The sequence below is a fragment of the Melospiza melodia genome, chromosome 1 (genome assembly GCF_035770615.1).
Source record: "Melospiza melodia melodia isolate bMelMel2 chromosome 1, bMelMel2.pri, whole genome shotgun sequence".
Classification (NCBI taxonomy): Eukaryota; Metazoa; Chordata; class Aves; order Passeriformes; family Passerellidae; genus Melospiza; species Melospiza melodia.
The window spans coordinates 57,812,089-57,838,207 of NC_086194.1; the positions used below are offsets into that span (position 1 = coordinate 57,812,089).

Sequence of the window (26,119 nt, forward strand, 5' to 3'; positions counted from 1 at the left end):
AACTAGACATAATGAAAATAAACATGGGATTAAAAAAAATCTTGAGCAACTGATAGGCTTCATTAAAAGAAAAAGAAAAAAAAATTTTTTTACTAAAATTTCAATTCATAGATTATAATACTGTCACGGTTTGATGCTGGCGCAATGCCAGTGCCCCCATGAAAATACATTCTCCCTGGTGTCTGCTGTAAGATGTGACCAGGAATAGAATAAAGCAGGCTCCAACTTAGGAGTAAAGAAGAGAAAACTTTATTAACCTACAACTATATGTAAAAAGAAACACACAGAGAGAATGAAAACCTTCTAAAAACATTCCTCCTCCCCCACCAAATTTCCAAAACATCTGTCCCTCAGATCACCAATTCTCAGTCCATCACCACCCTTTAGAAAATCAATTCTCAGTTCATCAAGGAGTGAGGAGTCCTTCTTGTACCATAGGTTTCCCCTGGAAACACAATTGAGACCTCTTGTGTTTCCATTTCACACATGGCACTGCCCGGAGATCATTTGCCATCGTGACATCTTCCTTCCATGTCCAGTGCTCTCACCACTGCGCACGGCCCCTGGGGCCAAGGGGTATGAACAGAGATCTTCTTCTTCCCTGAAGACAGAGGGCACCACCACCCTCCTCACCCATTGTCTCTGTTCACCCACTCCTTCACATAACATCACTGTATTCTCTTGGCTCCAAGCCATTGCCTCCCCCTAAATGCAGTCTCTGTGTCACAGGAAAAATGGTTCTGTCCATGGCTATACAAGAAAAGTCCAGCCAGAGGCCACTCCATCATCTCCTCCCACCCAAGATTTTTCTCAACTTCTCTCGTGGCCCATTTCCTCTTTTCTCATCTCTATCTCTCTTCTCATTCAGCTCCAGGAGGATCAACATTTGTAAGGTTTCCATCATGCAAGGAAAGGGTTAAAAATCTCAGGCTCTGCATGTCCAGAACTCCCATGGCTCCCTGCTGGGACCTTCTCACCTCACCCTCCCCTTCTCCTTCTCAGCCAGTGCTACCAAATTTCAAGGCGGCACAAGCCCAGGCACCAGCTCCCTCTCGTTCTCCTGTGGAGGGGAGGGGATTACTGATGCCTTTCCAATGTTCCTCCACCCTTCCATCTTTCAAGGGCCTCTTCACCTCCCTTCTCTGTCCAAGGCCCGGCCTACCTCACCGGGCCGCACGGCTTCCCCTCTCCTGCCCAGCCCGCAGCCGGGCAGGGGAGCTCTGAACCTTTCACTGACTGGAACCCAAGAGAAAGTTTTCCTGGGAGTTCTCTGCTTTTAACCCCCTGTGTTCTCAGAGGCGCTTCCATGTCCTCAGTGGCCACACCAGGTGCCAATATTCAAATCTGAGCACCTATTGGTTTGACAGCACTATCGCAAAAAACTCACTTCCTCTCAAACCAGGACAAATACCATGCCATAGTATAAGTGATTCAAGAATATGCATGCTAACTAACATAGAGATAAGTAAAATAGGAGGAAAACATCTCTGTTGAATATTAATTACTGTTTATTAATTAAATTAATTACTATTTATTATATTAAAAAAAAATTTAATATATCAGAAATATGGCTACTAGTGAACTGTGCATTATAAACAGCTATAATTTCTGTCTTTATTTTTGCGTACATCTTGTCTTTCTCTTTCAAGAAATTCAAGGAATAAACTAACCAAAATATCTGTCCTTATACACATTCTGAAATACATCTAAATTGCATTTCATTGGGCAAACAAGAATGATATAAGCTCTGAACAGAGCCATACTCCTACCTTAGACAACAGCAATATTAATATAGAGAGGAACAGAAACCTTCCTTGGGAAATAAACACGGTCATAATACAGGGCTAATATAGCTGCAGTGAATATCAAAACTTTATCTGATTTCATGGAACAGAGTCAGATTCATTCCCACTGCTAGCACCGTGATGCTAGACATTTGCAGAACTCTCAGAAAAGTCCATCCATGAGAATGGACTGTTTGACCTTGGTCTGAATTTTACTGAGTTTCTTTGACAGCTAAAGGACTTTTAAGAATGCTTTGGTCAATCAGATCAACTGCATAACAGAAATTTCCACCAAATCTGCTAACTGGTTTGGGAAATTTTCATTGTTTGACTGCAGGGAAAAGTACTAAGATATTGGGGAAGAAGGGTTCAGTTTTGTTTTACTTTTTCTTGGCTTTTCTGAAACAATTTGCAAAAGGAAGTCTGCGGGAACTCAGCAACATTTGTATTTTGCCCGAGAACCGATGCAGCTAATTTTGGGGGCTGGATTTTGTTGTTTGGGTGTTTTTATATATTGACTGTGAAACTGGCTCAGAAAAAGTCTGTTAACCAAGCTGACTGGGAAAGATAAAATAACAGCCTTAGTAGAGGAAATCCACACATCTTCTTGGGTGATTTCTTAGCCTGGGATGGGCTTGTGATTCTGAAGATAACCAATGTATTGAAAGATCCACCTTACTGAAAGGAAACCAGAGACAAGGTTGTTTGTTGTTGAAGGCTAACATGATATTATGCTGAAGGCTAACATGAAGTACAAAGATCTCGTGGCAGCCCTGAACAAGCTGTCTCCAGATCTGGTTAATGCACAAACATGTAAATGTAGTATGAAACCTGAGCTGGCAACATGGGTGTCAGCAACGGAGATGGTGTTCTCAGCGTGGAGTCCCATGGCACAATGAGGGGGTACCAAAGCATTCATGGCTGCACTATGGCAACATGCACTATGGCATTCTCTGCTGAAAAAGAGTATTCTCGAACGTACACGTCTAAAATGAAGTAACAAAAGCAGGTGCTACAAGTGCTGTGTAGGTTTTGCAGTTGATTTGTGATTTCTTTTGCTGATGTTTTTTAATTAGTATGTGTCACTGTTGTATACCCCTTGGCAAAGTACACAACAAATTGTTTTAAAGAAGATTTGAAACCTTTCCTGTGTCATTTCCACCCTCCTACCAGCCACAGGCTCATGAAGGAAAAATCCTGACATTTCTCTGAGATAGCAGGGAGGATAAAGTAGGAAGAGATGAGACAGAAGCATGGCCAGATGGGTTGTGGTATTTGGGAGAGATCCTGAGAACTGTGGTTGGCTTACTAGAGACCATAACAGAAACAGTGAATTAATTCCTCATAAAAATGTATTGACCTTCTTTCCTGAATATTTGCCTTTATAAGAGATATTAGATGGCACTAACTTTAGGTGAAGAATAAATAAATCAGAGTTGATACAGTATGGATGAAGAAAATTAATGACTGGTCAGCAGCTGGAAGGGTCTGGCTGACCTGCTAGGTGTCCATTGTGTCTGGAAAGCACATTGCTTGCTCACTGAAGATGTTCATTAGTATTAATACAGAAGTTCAGTAGGTCACAGAAGTCTCATGCTCTCCTGTATGGCTTAAAATAGAAGAGAGGGGTAAAGGATTAAAATGCTCTTAATCCCTGCTCAGCAGAGGTCTGGAGAAAACCCATCCCCTTTCTCTGCTGGCAAATTAGCCACTTTAGCCATATTATTTTTCTGTCAAATGTCCTAATTGCTTCAGCATCAGTCTTGTCTGACAAGTGACTTGAGGTCAAGGCCTTAATATAACTTTTTTCTCATCTGACATTTTTTCTTTCAAATAGATTACACAATTAGATAGACTTTTATACAGACAGAATAGTCATTAAAATAATCTGAGGGGAAAAAACGCTGTGCAGTCCAACGTAAACGGAACAAAACTGCTACTGTTAGACCTGAGCAGAAGCTAAGATACAGGCTTGTCACTGGGTTTAGTATTGCAGCCTAAATTTACCCTTGAAAGTCTCATCTTTGTTCTCTTAAAACTCGTTCTTGTATGAAGAATCACAAAGAAAAAGATAAAATCAAAAAGTAATTTTGGACAACATTGCTGAGGCTAGAACCAATGTCTCCTAATGACTGAACTTGTAGGTGTTGTGAGGTTTTCACTCATTGTAGGTGGGCAAAGTTTATTTCAGCTCTGTAGAAGAAATGCTCTGGTTAGGTGAATTCAAACATGCAGATAGTTGTTTAACTGTGTAAGTGTTAATGTATCAGAATGGTCACTTTCATTTCTTCTCCATCAAAATGCATGTACCATAAGTCAAACTTTAAAATCACAAAGAATATTAAGGAAAAGTCATTATAATGCTTATGAGACCTGTTCAGACAATTTTTCAGCAGCCTCACAGAAATCTATTCTACATTTCTTGAAATAAGACTGTGAATGGAGCCCCCAGATTAGTTTCAAATGAAATTTGTGCATGATTTGGAAAAACATGCTTTCACTTTTTCAAATCTTTCCCCAAAATCTAGAAGAAGTTGGGAATCTATTTCAGAGATTCATGAGAGGAGTAAAACACTGTTCAATTTTTATATTTAAACTTGGCCATTCCTACTATTTTGTGCTGGTCTTTTTCCTGCCCGTATCACTGCTTTTTTCTCACTAGATAGATTTCTGTGGTGGCATTAACAAGCTGTGCCTGATAGAATGAATGTGCAGAAATTTCTCAATAGCTTTATGCAGAGTCTTTAGTCTTACTGTCAGAGACAATGAGAGGAAAAAGAGATTTCTATCCCTGTCTCCGATCATAGAGCATTCCATTCTGTTACAGGTAAGCAATATTAAATATGGATAAAAGATGAAAATCCTTGCAATCCTTACTCGGACAAAAATTACCAGAAGGAAAAAAAAGTCTATCAATGCAAAACTTCCATTATGCCTACTTCTAAAATTGTCCTGAATCTGAAGAGCCCCAGCTTTATGAAAGGTATTGCTTTTAAAGATGATCTCCACCTAATGCACCAAGCAGTGAATGCTTGAAACTGTTATAGAAGATGAGATAAAAAAGCAAGTACTGAGTTCAGTAAAGTAAAACAAGATTATAGTGAAAAATAATTACTGAGTGGGGAATCTACAAGCACATAGTAAATAAAAATAGACTGGGAGAGAAGGAAGTGAGTGGGAACTGAAACTCTGAGTAGCTCTTTAATTCAATACTATAGTCTAGTAAAATGCAGTGAGACTTGTATTTAGTGTAACCTAGATCCATATACTGCCTGACTCTCCATAAAAAATATTTTTCACTTCCAGTGACTCAAACAACCAAGACAGCTTGCCTCTTAGAAAAAAATTTAAAAGCAGATAGGTTTTACAGTTCTAAAGATGAAAAAGCTGGATTATAATCACCCTTTCCTGTCAATACTCTTTCCTGTCAATATTTTACATTCATTCCCAGAGTAGTTTCTGATTACAAATGCAAAAGCATACAAAACAAAGAACTGAGTTGGTTCCAGAATTTTGGGGGGCAATAGCTGTCAAAACCAACCTCATATCATTCCTAAAAATGAGCCAGAAGTGTACTACAGTCCACAAAGTATTGTTAATAGCTCAAAAACTCCAGGAAGATTTAGATTATTTTAGAAACTGTCATCTACAACAGATAAGTCAGAAAATATGGTCCTGTGTCAAGTGCATTCCAGCAGTTTTATAGCTGGCCATTTGCTTTAATAATATGTCTGTCTCAGAAAAAGGCTCTGAGGTTTCCTCTTTGTATTTGTGACGTCAGGTGCTAAAATTTAGGCTCCTCATTATGGAGGGTATGGTGAAGTATTTGCCCTGTGATGTGAAACAGTCTATAAAGGATGGCAGAGTTTCATTAATCACTGCATGGCATTTCCATACTCCTAGAGTGTCTAAGGAAGATGACACTTCAACAGTTCACTGCTTCCCCTTGACCTAGCAAGAATGAAGATGTATGTGTTTCATATGCAGCATCTTTCTCTGCTTTATGTAGGCCCCAACTAAGCCAACCTGAGACTGTGAGAAGCATGTAAATAATCTAAACCACAGGGCGCCCTGTAGGGAATTAGTCACCTTCCATTTCCTCAGCAGCAAGCTGAGAGCCAGAAGAAAGAAATTATAAATGCTAGCGTGACAACTCTTTCAGTGAATAGCCCCTAGGGCTGGCCAACTTAGTGCCACCTCTTATACTTTGTGAGATGTGAAATATTAGTTTATCCCTCAGAATATATGAGCTCAGAAAAAAAGCTGAGGACAGGTAAAAACACAATAGTGTGTGTTTATCTAATATATGTGTGACCAAAGTGAATTTATGCACCAAAGTTATGAAGGAGATTAATTTATTAAGCTTTTCAAACACACTAGAGATCCCACAAAATGAAGGAAGCCTCTTTTTGTTTGTCTACATATTTTAATTTAGGTTTAAACATAGGTTTAATTTCATTTCAGCTAAACATCTCTTCCTGTTTCCAGTACTTAGGCCAGCAAATCCAACCCCTTTAATTTCTTCTGGAAGGATGTTACAGAAGTCTAAATATCAGCTGTATTTACAGTTCTGCAGTGTTTGAGGGTCTAAGTCACAGTCTGGGAAATCACCATGAGTTGTTTCCCATGAACACAGAGTACATAACAGTCATTTTCCCAAGTGTGGAATATTTTGAATCTGCAATACACAAACTCCAGCAATGTTGATTTATTCTCTTTTCCTGATGAGACCTGTCCAGATTCAAAAGAAGGACTGCATACCGAGTCTATAGGGCATGGACTAATATCAAATACTAACATATTAATATAAAAAATATTGCCTCAGATTATGTATTCGAGAATTTTTAATGCTACTTTACTATCCAGAAGTGAATTGCCAACATAATTCACAGCCATAACAAATCTTAAAGAATCCCTGCCTACTGTTGGTCTTAACACTCTTCAGCCCAAATCTCGGACCAGAATCTGACATCACTGATATAAAAATCAGTGATTAGTTCTTCAGCCTATGGATGATGGTAGGATTTTTGCTTTGATTCTGGAAAGCATCCCTGCCCTGCCTTTGAAAAGCCAACTGTTCACAATCTTAATTTTTTATTTTGACATTTTCCTAGACTTGAATCTTACAAATGCTTGACCCAAACCAAAAGAAAACTGGTGTCCTTTCTCTACTCTTTGGCGAGTTTGAAATCAGTCTATAATCCCAAAATTAGATGCAATGATTACAAAAAAGCATATTTCAGTGTATTCTTTTGTGACAACTTGGTAATAGTATCTGATAGCAGCATTATAGGCAGAAATAGAGGGGTTTTTTTCAAAACAACAGATTCAAATTCCTGACGAGGCATGAAGTACAATTTTGAGTGGGGTGATATTTAACTGTCATAAGAGTAATCCTCCACAGCCACTGATTGATTTGTACTACCAGACAGGCAGAAGTGCTCATAGAAGTGTGTTATCTTGAAAATTTTCTCATTCACTACACCACTTTCTCCCACTGCTCCAGAGCTAGGCAGAAACAAGAAACATGAGAATGAGATTCATTCAATCGGATACGACTTTATTTCTGAAAGGAAACATCTACATAAACATATATATATTTATATATTTATGTATTTTCAAATGTATTTATATTGACATGTACTTCTACGTCTTTATATGTAGATTTTGTATATTTTTATACACACACAGACACACACACACATATATATGTATGTAGTATGTATGTATGTATGTGTGTGTGTGTGTACATCTCTCTATATGTATATACCTATGTATCTACACATATATGAGCAGCTGCCAGGGCAGGCGGGCAGCGCCGGGCTGCCAGCCATCAGCCGGTGCCGGACGCACCCGCAGGGCCGGGCGAGCCCCGGGGGAAGGCCGGGCGCGGTGCAGGGACCGCTCGGCCGCTCCCGAGTCGCGGAGCCCCGGCGGGGACGTGTCCAGCTTCCCAAGCGGTCGGCGCGCAGGCGCCTCTCAATCCCCAGCTCCGGTGAGATGCTCTCGGACCTGGGAAGGGGAATCGCCTTCCCATTCCCTGCCTGCTGCTTTCTTTCCGGCCCCCTCTGCGGCACTTTTCCTCCACATCCCTGGCTCGGATTAATTTTTTTTCCTCCTACTAGCTGTTTTATTTTTTAATATTGCCCACCTTACGGGAGCCCGTTTGCTTTCCTCTGTAGCTCCCGCTCCCCAAAATAGCGTTATCTGAAGGGAAAGCCGCCTGTTGATTATCTCCGTCTCCCCTTTTCTGAGCTTCCACCCACCCTTTGCCCCCACCCTCCCTCTGTTTGATTCCAAACCTTTGGGTGGTGTTTTGGTGTCATTAGGAGATTAGCATCCCTGGAGCACCAGGGGAGGAGGAGGAGTAGGAGGAGGAGGAGGGTGGAGGGGAAAGCAAGACTGCAGGCAGGAAGGTTGGCACATTAACGCGAGTGAGACTCTCCTCCCGCCGTCCCAGCCACCCCCGGCTCCTGGGTGGCAGCGGAGGGGGCGGCTGCAGGCGCGGGTTGCGGACGGCGGCTGCGGGAGTGCCCGGGACCCGCGCCCGCGGCTCCTGCGCGCAGCCCCCCTCTCTTTTATGAACAGCGAGGCGGCAAAGCGGCAACGGGAGACACCTGGAGGAGCATTTCTTGCCCGGGTTTATGAATGGCACTGACATGGAGGAAATACCGTTTCAGAAAGTCAAGACCAAGAGGAAGAAGTGCTGCCACTGCTGCTGCTCCCCGCCGGCTGCCGCGGCGTCGGGAGCGGGAGCCGGGTTAGGGGACCCCCCTCCCTTGCTGCTGCTGGATGCCATCGCCTGCGAGGACGAGTTTGACTGCAAGGAGCTGGAGGCTCTCTTCCAGAGCTACAACCTGAAGCTGGAGCAGACGTCCACCCTCAAGGCGCTGGCCGTCCTCATCGTGCTCACCGCCAGCCTAGCCCTGGTGGAGCTGCTCTCCGGCCCCAGCCTGACCATCTCCAAAGGTTCGCACCCGGTGCACTGCATCATCTTCCTCTCCCTTTTCATCGTCACTAATGTCAAGTACCTGCAGGTCACCCAGCTGCAGCAGATCGTCAAGCTCACCTTGCTCTTCAGCTTCACCTTCTCCTTCCTCTGCTGCCCCTTCTCTCTCGGCGCCTACGGCATGGAGCCGCCCAGCGCCCCCGAGCAGGGCATGTGGCAGCTCATGCTGGTAACCTTCGTCTCCTACTCACTGCTTCCCGTCCGGACGCTGCTGGCCATCGTCTTCGGGCTGGTGGTGTCCGTCTCCCACCTCATCGTCACCGCCACCTCCGTCAGTGCCAAGCGGCAGCGGCTCTGGAGGACGGTGAGAGAGGCTGGGCCGGGCCGGGTCGGGCGCTGCAGCACCGCAGAGCCGCGCGGTGCCGGCCCGCCGGGGGGAGGGAGAGCGGAGGGGCGCGGAGCGGCGCCGGGCCCCCCGCGCATCCTGCGGCCGAGGAGCGCCCCGGCTGTCCCCGGCCGGGAAGGGGCGAGCGCGCACCTGTGCCTCAGGCGTTTGTGTCTGTAGTTCCCGAAAGTTTCCTGGAGGCAGGGGGGGATAGGGCGGCTCTGGGGAGACGGAACCTCTCGGCTTTGTCTCTCTCTCCAAGGAAAACAGGGGACAGGGCAGGGAAGGCAGCGCTATCGTGTGCCCGCTCATGGGGCGAGTTCAGAGCATCGCATGCACAGTCAGTGCAATACAGCGCGCACCAGCAACATCACCTTGCTCTGTACAAACTTGGCACTGACAATAAGCTGCGTGTGGTAATAACACCTCCACCGAGATGGATCGTATCCTCGCTGTCTGTCTCAGCCGTGGGCCGTTCGTGCCTATACACAGCCCATCTGCGGGGGCGGGGAGGGCTCTGAGAAAATGATTTGAAATAGGTGCGACACTCAGAATGGGAACCCCGCCTCGCTGCTCTCCCAGAAAGCGGGGCATTCCCCCTTCAGCTTCCCCAGGGCAGCTGCTGCCCTCTTTCCACAGACATTACCTGCTGTGGCAGTGAACTTCCTAGCGATTCCCCTTCCCCTCTGAATTAATCCAGCAAAACCTCCCTCTGCAGCAAGCATCTTTAGAAACGTGCTGCTGCACTCTCCCCTCCTCCCCCGAGGAGCTATTTATATCCCTGCAGGGCTTTTTCCGGCTCTCGTGGCCTGATGGGCCGCACTGGCAGGGGGAAGAGGATGAGGAGATGCGCGTATAGGAAACGTGGGGGGCTGGCACTCGGGGTTTGCCACTGAAGGCTCTATTATCTGGTGCGTGTGAACCACTGGGAGAGAGGAATTGGAAAATTTTTGTGTCCTTCCTTGCGTGAATTGATTATGCCTGCCCTCAGGAGAAGCACACGGCTTCTGTCATCCAGATTGGTGTTAAACAACAATTTAATGTATAATTGAAGTACTTAGTACATTACTTCGGCAAAATGCTGGTATTATTCTCCATAAGTGTTGTGATGCTAGGACGTACACAGTTGACATGGGCATAAATACAGCAGGATTGTACACTTTTGTGCCCAGAACTGTAAATTCCTGGATCCTTCTTCAGTGCACACACAGACACACACACCCCAGCGTGACATGCACACACAGAATAGAGATGCACAGGGACAATCACTGAGTGGGGTTACTGAGACAAACAGGATTATTGATGGCTTCGCGCTGTTGAGCTGCTGGACAAAATAAATTGTATATTTTGAAGGGGAGGAGAGAGATAAGCTGAGCTTTATGATTTACCCAGATAATCTGATGGTCTATTTTTAAATATGTGATTTAGAGTTTCCATGGGAGGGAGAGCTGATAAAATGCAGGAGCACTGAGAGGAGCATTCCTAAAAAGCATCTGGAAGGATGTTAAAAACACTAGAACATTCTTTTTTAATAGGGCTGAAGATAGCTCTTTTTACTGGAGCACCAATTAGTCCTTATGGGAGTCCAGGCTATCCCGGCTACCCTGACACACAGACAGACTTTCCTTGATGCCAAGCTGCAGCTCAGTGTGGCATCTGCTCTTCTAGATGAGTAGCATAAAGAAGATGACAATAACGTCTGCTCACTAAATTATCTAACCAAGGTCGTGAATGTAAAACATTTTGAAAAGAAAAAATTTTCTGGCTCTATCCTTTCACGCTAGTTTAACTCAGTTATTCATCAGGCAAGAGACTGGCTTGAAAATGCATAGAAATAGTTGACTAACGTATCTGATGTAACGTATCTATGTTTCTTCTTCATCACCATTTTGCCCAGCCAGAGTAATTTCAGTGGTTTATATGCAGTCCCCAAAGCAGTATTCTTTACTGATAACAGGAGGCAGAAACCAGCTCAGAGTCAAGCAGTAGAGCTGGTCTGTGAACTTGTGACACACAAAAATGCACACTGATTTGTGGCATATTGGCAAGGAATGAGTCTTCTGACTTGAAGGCCATCTCCATGTATGGAAGGGACTTTTCCCTTACAAAGAAGTCTTTGCTTTTCCAAAGAACAACTTTGCAATGGTTGGAAGTTTAAAGATATGTAAAGGCTGCATCATCTGAATTTTATTTGCTTGCCCTGAGAGTAGCAGAGCCTTTTTTTGTAAGGGCTAGAGTGGACTTCTCCTCATTACTGGGATCTGCTTCCCAGACACTAGATATTATCATGATGGCCCCTGTGCCTGTAGACACAGCATGCAGTTGATATGTCAGGGAAGCAGGACTGCTCTTTGCAGAGCTGCAATAGCATGAAAGGCTCTGCTCTCTCTCCCAACCCCTTGCTCCCTAGCCCCAAGTAAGTTGATGAATTTAAATTTTTAAACAGATATTTGAAGTACCTGAAAATGCAGAAAGGCCTGCACGAAACACTGAGATTGATATTCTGTTAAACACCTCTTTGATTTTTTTGTGATTCGGGCAGGGAACCAACTTGGGAATAAATTTTATTTTTGTTTAGCCTGAGCTTTAGGAGACTGCAGATCTAGTAATCTTCCATTGACATTAAACTGGAAATTGGTCAGCACAACCAAATAATTAATATTGTTCCAAGTTCAACCCATTAAAAAACAGGCATAGCTAAGTTAAGGGATTTTTCCCAAAGGGAGCTTTTAGATATGCATCATCTATTTCACAAAGTCTGAGGAATCTCCATTTGCAAATCTCTGAATGCCAAAAGCTTCACCAACTTCAATAGTGACAGATCAGAGTGTGCCCCATGGCATGCTTAAGACATGCTGTCTTTTTAATGTACAAATTCTCTACATAGTAAAACCAATGCTCATTTTGGCAGAAGTTTGTCATGACTTCTATTGAGTAAAGCACATTTAATTTGCAAGTTTTCTGGCAGCACAGTATTGTCTGTGGAGATCATGCCATGCCACGCCATGCCATGCCAGAGGTGAGGCATAGGTATGTATAAAGGCAAAAGGAGAGCAGGAAAGCAAGTACAGGGAGGTAATGAGAGTCAGGGGAGTAATGTGGCAGAACTTGAGCTTAACCTTTCCCCTCAGTAAGTGTGTTGTTCATTAAATGAAAGATTCCAATCTACTAATATGTCCTGCTCATTTCTATAAATAGAAATATAGCAATAGATTATATATATATAAATAAATGCAATCTAAAAAATATGCAAAGTACTTGGGGGCAACCTTGATCCCATATGGGATCATGTCAAAGACATGCTGACTTCACAGCTGATATTGTATGTCTTTTCTGACATTGTGATAAGGACGTAAGTGGTGTATATAATCAGTAGTATATTGATCATGTCACTTGGACTCTTTCCTTTCCTTCAGAATCAAGGAACAAAATGCTCCTGCCATATAAGGTGACAATGTATCCACAGATGGCTGAACCTACAAATGAATTTTGAAAAACTTAGACTTTTGTCTCCTTTTTTCTTTCTTCTTTTTTTCCCCTCTACACATTCCAGATATATGTGAGGTGCTACAGAGCCCTTACAGAAATAGAGAATTCTGCCCAAAGGATCTTAATATAATTTTTATTGTAATGCAGTGTGTGGGTGTTAAAGACATGAGGACCAGATGGGGTAAGGAAGGCAAAGGCTGTTCATAGAAATTACTCAGTGGTGGCATATGCACCGTTTCATGTCTTAACATTAAATAACTTTTTTTGGCCCTCTAAATATTTAAGGTCCTTTTTTAAAAAATATATATTTTTATTTCCAGAAAATTAAAAACCAAATCATACACCACCAAAGTACCCTAACACATCACAGAAGTCTTTGGGAAAGAGCAAATCTTTCAGAAGAAAACCCAGAATTACAGCATGAGTAGCAAAGAGCAGAAGAAAGAATAGTGCTCTCATAAACTAACACAAATTTTTTTTCGGAAGTGTGATGAAACAAATGCAGGTTTCAGTTGGTTTGTTTGGGTTTGTGGTTTTTTTGTTAGTTTTTCTCTTTTTTTGGCCTGCATTTAAAAGTGATTTTATGCATATATTTATTTGCATGCATGAAAGCACTTTTATTGATTCAGCAAGTACCAAAATCTTAGCTGAGATTAGATAGATTGTGTAAAGAATAATGGGGGAAAATTGGTATAATTTATTTTAAATAATTAATTTATTACTTAAAAGTTTATTTTATAATCTTAACTATTTGCAGGTTAGTGTGATAATATTATAGAATACCACAAGGAATTGTTATGCCAAAGTTCATCTTATTTGTGCTAATATTTAAAAGAAAATTAATGAACACATCACCGGCAGAACTGGTAATCTCCGCACCTTTGTCTCTCACATAGAAGGCAGAGTTTAGTAGCCTAACAAAAGCACTTGTGAATCAAAGACATCTCAGCTCCATTGTCATTATTATTCAGTGCAAAATTCTGTTTTTCTCCTTCATGCATATAAAATACTGGTGAGGGACTCTACTAGTTCAGTCTTTGTGATGCTTTCCAAATACTAGTATCAAGAATTGATCTAGAATTCTATTATCTGTAATATTCTCTAGAATTCAGGCATACCTATCCACTAACAATCTGTCTGAATTCACTATTTTCCTCCCTTTCCAAAGATAGGAAATACTGTTTTAAGAGTTTCTCAATATCTATGTGTAACTCTAATTTTCACGTCATATTTAGTCCATATTGAAAGATTGTTAAAAGTTTTGGGAGAGGGTTGGGGTTTTTACTCCTTTCTAATCAAAGTGGTATCTTAATTTGTGGCATAGGCTTTGCCAGGTCTTGACCACAGTAATTTTATCTAGGGGTTGAAGTGTAGGATTTTCTATGGAATGTAGCGTTCAGGATCTTTTTCCACATAGAGATTAGTATGCTCTTGAATTCCTGAGTCTGCAGATGCTGACACTGCTACTTTTTGTGGGTTTCCGAAAATTAACAGCATGCTGATGGTTCTGCATGCTTGAGAAACAAGAAGCCTTGTCGAGAGTCATGTGACTTGGAGACATAGTCAATAACAGTTTATCTGAGAAGTTTAGTTGTTATTAGTAGGCAAGATCCCATCATTACTGAAGAAAAAGAGGGCTTCTATTCAAAAAAGTATTCAAAAATAATAATTAAAAATACAGCTAATATTGTTATATACTCAGTTACTACCTACTTTCTTTGATGTAAGGCTCTCCGTTCTGCTTCTCCAGCTTCTAAGGGTGGTGTTTTTCATTCTGCTGGAAATGTTGCCTACATTGGCAGCATCTGGAGTCTTTCACAGGAAGGAAGGGGATGTTCGTGCTAATGTTGATATAGTAATTTCTCTTCCTTTGTTGTTCTACAGCTCTATGTTTCATCCAAAATTTTAAAATGGTTTTCCTTTATATATGCTAAATACTTCTTCTTTGTTCTCTTGGTTTCAACTAATACCAGATCTGGTTATCTCCATGTTCACATTTCTTTAGCTGACCATGGGGGATTCTTTTTTATAGCTGTAGGTGTTGTCTTCTACGCTGCACCTTTTGTAATACCATGGTTGTACCTCCTGGGTCTCCCCTTCTCAAGGTTTGTACTGTGTTTCCATGGCCTACATTTCTGCATAGTACAGTTTTTTTATGTTTTAGTCATAAAACTGTTGTGCTAACATACAAAGATAAGCAAAAGTAACATAAATGAACTAGAGAGATCTGGTCAACTAGGGAAAAATGTTTAAACCAAGTAAAACAATGTGTGCAGAAGTTAAAAAAAAAATCAGCCTGAAAAGTCTAAACTTTTAGCCCAGAAAAAGCCTGACATGTCTCATTCTGGAGGCCTTGCAAAGTTAGTGCATAACTTATAGCTTTTTACATAGCAGTGGCAATAGAGTAAGAACAATGGCAATACAGTACTACAGGGCTATATTGTTGCATTCCTTTTGTGTGGTTTAGACTGTCTCCACAAGTATTACTGCTGCTATTATTTTACTGTTATTAAAGTGAGCCCAAGGGTGTTTTCATTTCAAAATGGTAAAATGTTGTTTCCTAGATCCTAGTTTATAGCAAAACGTTGCATGTAATGTTAGTCATTATGAACTGTATTTAATTTACATGCTTACTCTGTGGAAAAGTAGTTTTCACAAAGTGTTCAGCGTTTGTGCAGCTTTGTGCTCAGGGGCTGCCAAATTGGGGTTAAAGATTTTTGGTTGTTCTATGGGATAAGTTATCAAGGGTTTCTACCCCTTTATTCCTTAATTTCTTTTTTCCTGAACATGTAATTTTGGATATATTCAGAGCTAAACTTCTATGAGAAAATGCTAATTGTAGGGAGTAGTTGCTCTTGATATGTTCTGCTATTCAGGCTTCTAAGTATTTTCCCAAATTTGTTTTCCCCAGTTATTAGCATAGTGCTTTTCTAGACAGAACCAGTGTAATATAACAACTAGGTAGTGCAGATTTCAATTTCTTTTCATCTCCTTTAAGCACAGCCATGAACGTGTGCTTGTATGTACATGGGCCTTATGAACATTCTTTCTAGCATCTTATCTCATTCAGTCAGTTTCAATGCAGTGCATTTCTTCTCTTGCCATTCCAGAAAACATTAGCTCACATAAAATAATGTTTTCTGTCTATCATGGTTAGTTATTGTCTTTAACTTTCTCAGATGCAAAAGGCCATATATTCCTCACTTTACATCTCTTTTCTGTTACCATAAGGTGGTGCAAACATAACTAAATGCAGGTGGCATATATGGAACACCAGAGATTAGCCAGAAAAGCATTGTTTCTTGTTCCTTGTAAGCTCTTGGTGGTGTCAAGATGGAATAATTATTAGAAAGTCTATTATGAATGTGGAAAAGGCACAGCTTCACACAGACTTCATGTTCTGATTAATTCATAATGTTATAAGAAAATTTCATCTAGGACTTGAAATGTTTGTGTTTTATGACAGAAAGAACTCAGGTAGTATTAACTCCTGTAAGACCCCTGCTGTTGGGAAGGTGAGGAAAGAGTGCCAGCAGAAGAGACTGATCCAAGTTTTGGAGCTGAGCTTTGTCTTTGGCAGATGGATGGATGGGTTTGAGAGACTATCAATGAGTAGAATGGAATATTTTTTTTTCTTGTTTTCAAAATTTCCAAAATATGTGATTTTCTTTCTTACTTTCTTCCTCTGGGGGAACTTTTCATGGAAGAAATTTGCTTTGCTTCAAATTTTTAAGATACATGTCTATAGGAATATGAGGAAATAACATAGTTACTGCTTGGTCCAGCTGTTTATATTCTGCATGAATTTACCACAAGTTGATTCCTGAAATAAAATCACCAAGCACTTTATATATACAGAAAAGCTGTTTTCTCCATCAGTATTTGAAATAGTGAAAAACCCCAGAAATGTGGATCTAGTGTGTGGCTCTAAGGTGAGCAATAAAGTGCAAAAAACCCTCAAGAAAGACAGTTACTTCTTTAGATGTGGTTCAGGAACTACAGAAATCCTTTTTCATCCAGACATGTGTGTTGAAGAAATGTGTGGCTAGTGTGAAAATTTTATAGAGCAATATTTCACTTTTAACATCACCTTTCATATATTTGTTCTGGAGCAAGATGTTAATTATGGGGTTCAAATATTTGTGCATACTCTGGTACAACTTCAACATAATTAACTTTTTACAGTGATTAGCACATAAAAATAAGGAGTGCTTAACTTGGCTGTTGTGGGTTTTTTTCAAAGGTTACTCATTCAAGCACTGCAGTGTACAAATGTCTGTCAATTGCCATAAATCTGCTTATGATTACCTCTTAGAAGATGAAAGCAATTATCCATCCATACGAAATTAGAAAATGAAATAACACTAATAAACACAGCTTTAAAAATAGATATACATAAAATATATCCTTAATTTGAGAATCATCAGGCTGAAAAAGAATATTTTGCTTGAGCAGGACTTATGAAATTTGTTCACAAGAAGTTGAAAAGAGGCCTTCTAAGGACGGTCTTTCTTTCTTTCTTTCTTTCTTTCTTTCTTTCTTTCTTTCTTTCTTTCTTTCTTTCTTTCTTTCTTTCTTTCTTTCTTTCTTTCTTTCTTTCCTTCTTTCTTTCCTTCTTTCTCTTAATCTGTATAAAATACAATGTAGCAAAATTAATTTTGAGGTAAATTGATCACTGTTTCACTGTTCATTCAAAGGTGGAGGATGTTGGACTGAACCTCATTTCACTTTTAAATGCCAAAAACCATCTTGCTGGATTTCAGGGAGATTACCTGATGTGTCAAAAATTCTCCTTGCCTGTAATAATTTCTTCCCAGGATGTTTTAACTAAACAGGTACATCATTTAATGGGAATAATATGAAAAGTCAATATCTGCTTGTTTGTGAAATGACATGGAAGTAGTAAAGGTGTGTAAAGTTCTGACCAAACAACAATGCAAGAGACAGAAGCTCTACCAGGATCAAATTTTCTCTGTTGCAGGTTGTCTTTGGAGTCTGCTGTGCAGAACCTGGTCACTGCTGTTATGGCTGTCAAAGATTCAAGTGCTACTCTCACCTGGTATCGGTGGATCCCAGAGCTGTGGTGCTATGCTCTGGAAAGTGAGGATTACCCCTCATTAATGTCCTGTGTGATTCCTGGTACTCCACCTTGCAAGCTGTTATGCAGATCTCTCTGCTGATCCATGCTGGTTTAGTGTAAATCAGCTGTCACTGCAGGGGCTCTGGGAGTTGAACCCTATTTTAAGTTCATAGTTGGATTAGCTATGATGAATGCTCTGTCATTCCTATATGCTTTGAAATATAAGGAATAATGTTGTTTTTCAAAACAGAGGAACAAACTGAGCACTATCTCTATGTTCAGCATGTGAGTTTCCTCTTTACCAATTATGTAAATGACAGTGGTGAAAGATAGATGCTTGAGTTCCCACAGATGGAAAGATTACAGCAGCTTATTTGGCCTTCTCCATGCAGCTCTCTCTATTTTAGGCAGCAGTAGATTGAGGAGATTGCAGCTGAGTTAATTTGCTTCATCTGTTAGTCAAAATAAACTACTTTATCAATAGTCCATTTCTTCTTGCTTGCACTATTAAAAACATTAGTCTGATTTTTGCCTTTGAAGAGACCACAGCCTGAAGAGAGTTTCCTATTCTAAACTGCCCTTCACAATACTGATTAATGTTAACAAAATGGCTGAAATACTTTGGTGGGAGAGCAGTGTGATTTTCTACCTGAGACTGCATATTGTTCTTATAACAGTTTCTGGTGTACCCATCACTGAAAAGGATAGTGATGTTTAAGAGGAAAAAGTGGGCATAATTTTCTGGATTTTCTTAGTTTACCTATTGGCAATGAAAAGTGTATTTTTCTTACTCTTGAGTCTTAGAAGAATACTGTGAAAAAATTAACCATTTGTATTTTACAGTTGGCATGAACAGAAATACTGAAATGGGCAATGTTCACTTGTAAAGCTATGAATTATTCTCTATCTTTAAGTGATCTAGTGTATCATCAGAGAATTTAAGTTTTTTTTGCTTGCTTGCTTTTTTTCTTTTCCTGCTGATGCTTTTTTGCAACCCATCCTTGTCAGGTTTTTGATGATTACTGTAGTTCTTGGTGCAGTAGTCTCTACTGAATTTTCCCCCAAAAAGGAGCATCATCCAGATGCAAAAAAGAGAACATCCTTCTGGGAGGCAGATTTCTGCAGAAAGGAGAACAATCTTTCCTAATTCCCCTAAAGGTACGCAATATTCAGCCCCAAGACCTAGTATCTCTTGTCTATTACTGAGTCTGCAGTCATGCACCTTTCTTCCAAATCTCTTTGCCATCATTTGCAGAAGTCCCATTTCTTCAGCACAATTGTATACTGAAAAACTGAGCTTAGCTACTGATCATAAAGATTCTTCATTCTCTTGGGATGAAGATGTAATACTTAAAGTTGGGAGAAATTGTCTTTCCTACAAAATGTCTTACATGCCCCTGAAGATGTCTTTGAAGTTTACTAAGACTTTCTGGTCCTCTTTAAATGTAAGGATTTGACATATAAATAAACCATTACCTAACATTCTCAAAGAAATTCTCTTCACAGGGATATATCAGCTATCTCAGCTCCTTTTCGCTTGTGTGTGATAGTTGCTGCCATTCCACACATAAAAACAGAAAAAACTGAAAAATGAAAGATTTATAGCTACTTTGTACAGCTGAAAACCTTTTTCTGAAGTTGTAATTTAAAAAAAAAAAAGCATTTCTAAAGCTGATATACTGCTGAGTTACAGTGATCTTACTGTGAGCAATCCTATAAGGAGATGACTCTATTGAATGGTACAAACCTTGGAAAAGATATTTCTTTTTCTTTCTTATTGCAACTGCGGTTCAAGAGTGGAGGTATATGAGGGAATTGTCTTCTCTTCTTTAGAAACATATTTCAGATTTAGGTTTGTAAAGTTCAAATTTCTTTAGTATCTATAGATATTTTGATGATGTACCAAAATGTGTAAGAAAGACTGATGCCAGTAGTCCAGTTTCTGATATAAGAATATGAGTTATTTATATACCTTCACTGTTGGTAACTCAGCAAGCCTGGCAAACTTAAAGTTGTTTCCTTGGTCTGTGGACAAACACAAATGTTGTTTTGCTAAGATTGCTTCTGAGGTAATAGGTATGTCTTATGTGGAATTGCAATGGAAGTTCACAGGACGCCTGTGCCTAAAATTAGCATGCATAACAACAGAAAGTGAGGCAATCTACTTCCAGGGCATTATAGAATCTGCTGCCATATTTGATTCTTAACATATTGGGTAAATATTATTATTCTTACAGCAGCAAAGCCACATTGAAGCTAAATCAGTCCCAAGGAAACCCATGGGTTTGACTTGTCAGCAAATGCCAGCAGTGCAACATGTAAGAAGACACTGGGTACAGTAAGAGCTAATTCTGTGTAATATGGCAATAAATGCAGAGTATTTAGAGGGTGTGAGTTTTTTTCTTCAAGGAATGCTTAAGCTATCTGAAAACAAGAAGGTATCGTAGTTCGAAAGCTGGCACGAGGCAGGCTGCATGAGAGTAGAAGAAGAAGGGAAAGCCATTGGGGGTCAGATTACTAATCCTCAAGAGAAATATTTCTCTCTGTAACATCTGAAAATATCTCAGTTGTTTTCAGAATTGGTTAAAACATCTCCAGTTGAAAATGTTCTTAGGATTGGTGTAGATGTTAGAGGTCTACTGGTGGCCTGGACATAATGCTATATCACTGTATCACATAGCTATTGCAATATTAACAATTGTAGATGCTGATTGGTATTATCAGTCTGAGCAGTTTCTGGGTTAAACTCCAGGGAATTTCATGTGACAAAGGAGTACCATAGAAAAAGTGGGATTTAGTTAACTTTCTCAGTCTTTGTCCAGCAGATAGGATGTTTCATTTCTTACGCTTCTCTTGCCCTCACTAAATGAATGAATTTCTAGTATGGTACACAAAGAATGGAGGAAATTATTATCAAGACAAAATTACTGACATGGAAATGGCTAGTAGGTGTCCATTTAACAATTAATAAACAGCAGTCTTCCTTCCACTATCCATTCTGAGGATTAATTTAGGCCTTGGACACATCAAAATGTCAGTGTTGGTAAAACATAATTCTAAAGGCAAGAAACAAACTGCATTTTGCACCAGCCTGTTAATGATGCTTTCAGCATCTGAAGCACACTGTTGCAGTGTTGGGTGCTCCAACTGTGCCAGTTTTATAGTGTATGCAAACAGAACAGGAGTTCCAGGTAATACATTTTCTCCTCTGACTCAAGAAAATTGCAGCACCATTCTTTACATTCAGGAGAAACATGGTGACAGACCTGCGTGCACTCACTTTCTGCACTGGGGAGTCACTCCTGTTCTAGGTCAATTGTGCCTGTGCCTGTTTCCCAAGGGTGGGTAGCACTCTGTACTGCCCCACCTAAGGCCAGCTTTTGGCAATGTGTCAGTCAAGCTTGGTCGTGTGAGTTTTGAAACTCTGTAACACAGCCAGGTGTATTTTGTCAATACAGCCTTCTATGTTGTAACCTCTTATCTATGTGGATGACAAAGTGGCATTAAAGTGCCAACACACAGATGAGATAAAAGGAGAGTAATGTCCTCTGAATAGGAATCAGAAATCTCTAACAGTGAAAGACAGTGTCTAGACTTTGCCCAGACTCCAGGAATATCAGATATCTAGGGTGTAGTAGGAAGAAGTCTCATAGGTGAATGATTTAGGTTAAACAATGGTTAAGAGGCCAGCTGTTTCTTTATGAGTTTCCAGAAACCAGTTTTTAACAGCCTAATTTTACTATGAATCAATATTTTAAATCATTACTACAAAAAAAAAAAAAAAAAAAAAAAGTAGTCTCATGCATGTGGGTACAACCCCTTATTCACCAGTTTTTACCATGCAATAACAGTTGAATCCCTGCACTGAGTGGAGTGGGAAGCTGCTAATGTCAATTAGAACCAGCCAGTAGGATGGGCTTTCAGATGGATGCTTTCCAAAATTATCATCGCACCTGCATGGACTTCTGTGCTGGTGGGAAGAGACTGGGAACAGGAATGAGGAATCAGTGAAAAAAAAAGGGGCCAGAAATGTTTTTTTTTACTGTTCTGTCAGTTTAGGTCCTCATGTAACAGCAGCCACATTATATTTACTGCTGCATCAATTTCAGCAGGAATAGTGTTAGCCTGAATTACATCTTCTGTAAATGCATCCTAACTTTTCACTTTATTCCTAATCATGTATGCCTTAATTAGATACGGATTTTTGGAAAATAATTTAAACTGGTGTTATAGCTAAATGTTGGTTGATTTAGTATAGGTGTTAAAACAATGACTCTCTTTGATGGATCCTGGAACAACTCTAAGCTTAGGTTCCAAACCTTATTAAACAGTTTGAAAACATAAATTACTGTTAACAACCAAAAAGTCCTATTTTCTTATGTTTCAAAAACACTTGAAAAGCAATTCAAGGGTTCCCCCTGAAACCATGTATATACAGTGTCACCCATACAGGACATAGAGGAACCAATTTGATAAATTATACTGAAAAAAAAAAATTTGCATTTAAAAATGGTTAGAAGCAAATAAAGTTGATTAAACAATTTGGATTCCTACTAGGTATTCTTTAAATGCCTCAAAACTTAAAAAATTGAATCAGTGTCCATAAAGAAATGGATCATTTATAACCAGCGTGTTGGTCTCAGTGAATGAGTCATGGAATAAGTTAGTTCTGGAGCAGGTAATGCACCTGGTATGGAATACCAAAGATACTATATGGAATTTTGATATGGGAAATCATTAGGCTTTGCATGTTAACTTGGAAATGTTATGTGAATGTTTCTTTCAGAATGGACAAAAACTATCTTCTCCCCATACAAAATAGGCAGATTCTATCTTATACTCTTGCTTTGGCTATATTTCTTTCTCAATGCCTGAGTTACAAAGCAGATCCTCAAAGAAGGCCTTAATTTTGATAGCACGATGATACCCTGTAATAATCCATGCTTTTCAGCACTGTTACATCCAGTCACATCAGGACCTGAAGATTTACAATCTATTTAAATTTGTCTTGTGATCTGTTTCAGGAAGAGGTCTTGCACAGTAATATTGTTGAATGTGTTCAAGTAAAGATGTCTTGCTGCAAATTCATTGAAAGCACAAAAGAGTGCTTGCTGAAAATTAGTGATGCATTGCTACAAAATACACTAGCACCATATCCTGAAACTAGTCTTATTTTAAAATTGTGTTTCAGGAAGATCTACTTGCTTAAGGTGCTTCTTTCCCAATGACTGTTTTCTCATTGTGGCTGAGGAAACACTAACACAAAGCAAACATGGGATTGCTCACAAACCTGATATATCAAATTCTAGGCTGAAATTCACTATATCTTATTATTATTTAATAATTGATGTTATGGCAATATCTACAAGTGTCAACTCTGATGAGCTTCTGAACTCACTACTTGCTGTCCAAGTGCAAAAGTAACAGGCAATTCCTATTGCTCTGCTAGATATGTCTAAGAAAGAAAGAACAGGAAGAAGGCTAAGAGGAAGAGAAGTGAGACGATTTTCCAAAATTCGGAGGTCAATCAGATTAGATTGGAAATGTCCTGACTTCAGCTGTAGTTGACTGGGACAAGAATTTAATAAGTAACGACATCATCTTAAGCATCATAATGCCTCCAGGAATAGTTTAAAATATTTCCATTTCCTCTGGGCTAAGCTATACTGTCATGTTTTCTTTTCAATTACTCTGACATGAAGCTTTTCCTCTGGTCTGCATGACTCGGGGCAGGATGTTCATAAAAGAGTGAGGAGTTTCATGTTACAGTTAAATGGAGCATGTTTATGAGCCACTTAAGTTTTTTTTCAATGTATTTGCTTCAGTGACTTTGTTAATAACTGCATAACATGTAAATGAAAGGTTGAATTTGACATGATTGTACACAAGTAAGAAGAGCTATTCATCTATATATTTTCCAAAAACAATAGAATTTGCTTAATTTCCTTTTTTTCTCCCTTGGAAATTAAAAATATGTTTTTGAATAAATTTTTATCTTGGTTCTAGAACAAAACATCCATAATTTGTACATTTTAATGGCTATCTGTTATAATTCTGAACAAAATAGAGTGTGATAAAGGTGAATGGCATTATGCCAGAGCATATTGTAGTTTAATTATAATAATGGTAAGAAATGTACATTAAGCAATGGAAAAACTGAAAAATTCAAATGGCCCTTAAATACTCATTATTTTATTTTCTGCTTGCCATTTCTAAAGAATTATTAGCAGGCATTTAGGAGGCAGTGCACTGGTTTGTCCGCAGAGGATTTGGGTTTCATTTTGTTCCACAACATATAAGAAGTGAATATAAGATGGGTGTACTTGAGAGGAAGCTTGAGGGAGTCACTAGTTTGTCAAACAAAACAGAAGAGGCAGACTGCTCCATAGCCCATTGCTAACAGATTATAATTCCCAGGAGCAGCTTCAGAAATCTTGTGAGTTAAAAGAACTTGGCCATGTACATTATAGACCTTTACCTGTGTCAGTATGCTTGGCAGCACATGGTTGAAGCCCACTTTAGCACAAAAATCAAAATGATGAAAAAGATATTAAAAGTTTGTGCTGTGAGGAATATAAGTGACTTAGTTTTATAAAATATTATGAAAAAAATACAATTTTCCTCTCTTTGTCTGGTTTCATTTGTGAAAATTTCACTGTGCTTGCTCTTTGCTATTTGAATAATACATTTGAATATTGCAAATGGTCTGTAGTGCACAATCACCTACACAAAGACAAAGCATGTTTATTCTGAAAGTTATTGAAAGAAGTATCCTGCCAGGTTTTTATTTTCTCTCTTTCCTTATTCAGTTTTCCTCTCCCAAAGGAAATGAGTCAGAGGACTCTCAATTTCTCATTCTGTCTGTCTCTTTTCCTTGTTAGGGTCTTGCACAGACTTCATAAAAATTTTCCCTCAAAAATTTTCCCTCTAAGCATCTCTATGATTAGAGGAAGGTCTCTCTATTTGATATATTTTCGGAGCTTTTATGCAAGTCATAAATATAAATCTCTACATGTTGTCCTCAACTCCTGCTTATGCAAGACCCTCAAGGGGTCAGCATCCATACGGGGGCAGCTTCCATTCCTTAAATTTTTCAAGAAGAGAAATTGATGCAGAAATGAGAAAAATCAGATAGTATCTCTCTGACTGTTCTGCTTCATTCTGCAATAAGCATTTCACCCAGTAGCTTTAGTGGTGGGTTTGCTGAAATATAAGCAAGACTGCCTTATAAGCTGTATTTAAGGCCAGAAAACAATAGGAAATGTTCTGGCACTTTCTGCAAGGTGTTTTGTACAAGGTAAGTTTGTGAAGCTTTGATAATAGCTGAAAGACTGGCGTTTTTCACAGTTCTTGGAAAATAAAAAGGGTGGGTAGCACTCTGTTTTAGGCCGCTTCTGAGCCTAAAACAAAGACCATTTTGTCACTAAGTATTTGAAATAAAATATTTAATTTTAGCTTTCTGCATCTTATTTCTAAGGAGATCTTCTTAAATCTATGATTATAGGGTATGTCGTAATCTGATGGAGGTTTCTGGATGCAACCTGAGGGTCATTACTGAAAAGCAGTAAGCATAAAATGCTGAAAATATTTAAATACTTAGTATTACTTTTATGAATGCTTTTTGCCTTCTATTTGGTTTGAAGTTCTCTGTGTAACCCTGGCTAGCAGCTGTAATATCCTAAGTTGGTTGCTTGTGACTTTCTGCAAACATATCAAACTTCTTGAGGTTTTTTGGTTTGCTTCTTGAAAGATCATTTATCAATTGCTGGGGGGAAAAAATAAATCGCTCAACATTCTTTAAGTGAAGTTTGGGTTTTTTCTGAATAAATATTCTCTGACAGTTCTTGTCCTCCAAAGATTTAATGCAAGTGTTAAAAGCCTCCAGGACAATATAAGTTACAGCCCTTTACAAATATAGTTTCCAGGACAACCAAAGGGCCTGCTTTTTCATAAACACTGTTCTCTTAAGCAGAAGAATTTGTCTGTCTGCTGGAAGATTATTTCATACTTCAGCATGTTAATTTCAAAATCATATTACCCCTGTGAAAACATACCACTGTCATCTTCATATCTGGACTATTTCAAAGGCATGGAAATATATGGTACAACTGCACTTGTAGGTGAGGTTTGGGCTGTAAATATGACTGGTGTGACATAAGAGACCTGTCAGAGTTCCTTGTGTGCTGCAGCAGTAGCCTTCCTTTATCACCCAGCCAGGGATCGAAGCACAGCTCCTTCTAAGCACAATGTGCTTTGCCACTCCTGTCTGTTGGGAGATCCCTGCTGAATCTCACAACAGCTTTTGATTGCCATTCAGTTGTGGAAAGGGGGATTCTTTGGTTAACAAATATATTTGGGCTTTGGCTATGAAGAAGTGTATGCATTGTTACTGAATTCAACACATCTACTTTCTGTGTGAAAGAGGTGATTCT

General features: G+C 39.6%; 1 protein-coding gene across 2 annotated transcripts in view; it reads left to right on the top strand.

The window, feature by feature from the left end:
* The first annotated feature begins 8,180 nt into the window (after positions 1–8,180).
* ADCY1 (adenylate cyclase 1) overlaps positions 8,181–26,119 on the top strand; it is a 160,156-nt gene continuing 142,217 nt past the window's right edge. For both annotated transcript variants that reach the window (XR_010028070.1, XM_063158793.1), the window contains exon 1: positions 8,181–9,097. Coding sequence is in view for 1 of the 2 variants with exons in the window: in XM_063158793.1 (XP_063014863.1) it covers positions 8,429–9,097 (669 nt within the window). In the remaining variant the exon portion in view is untranslated. The remainder of the gene's footprint in view (positions 9,098–26,119) is intronic.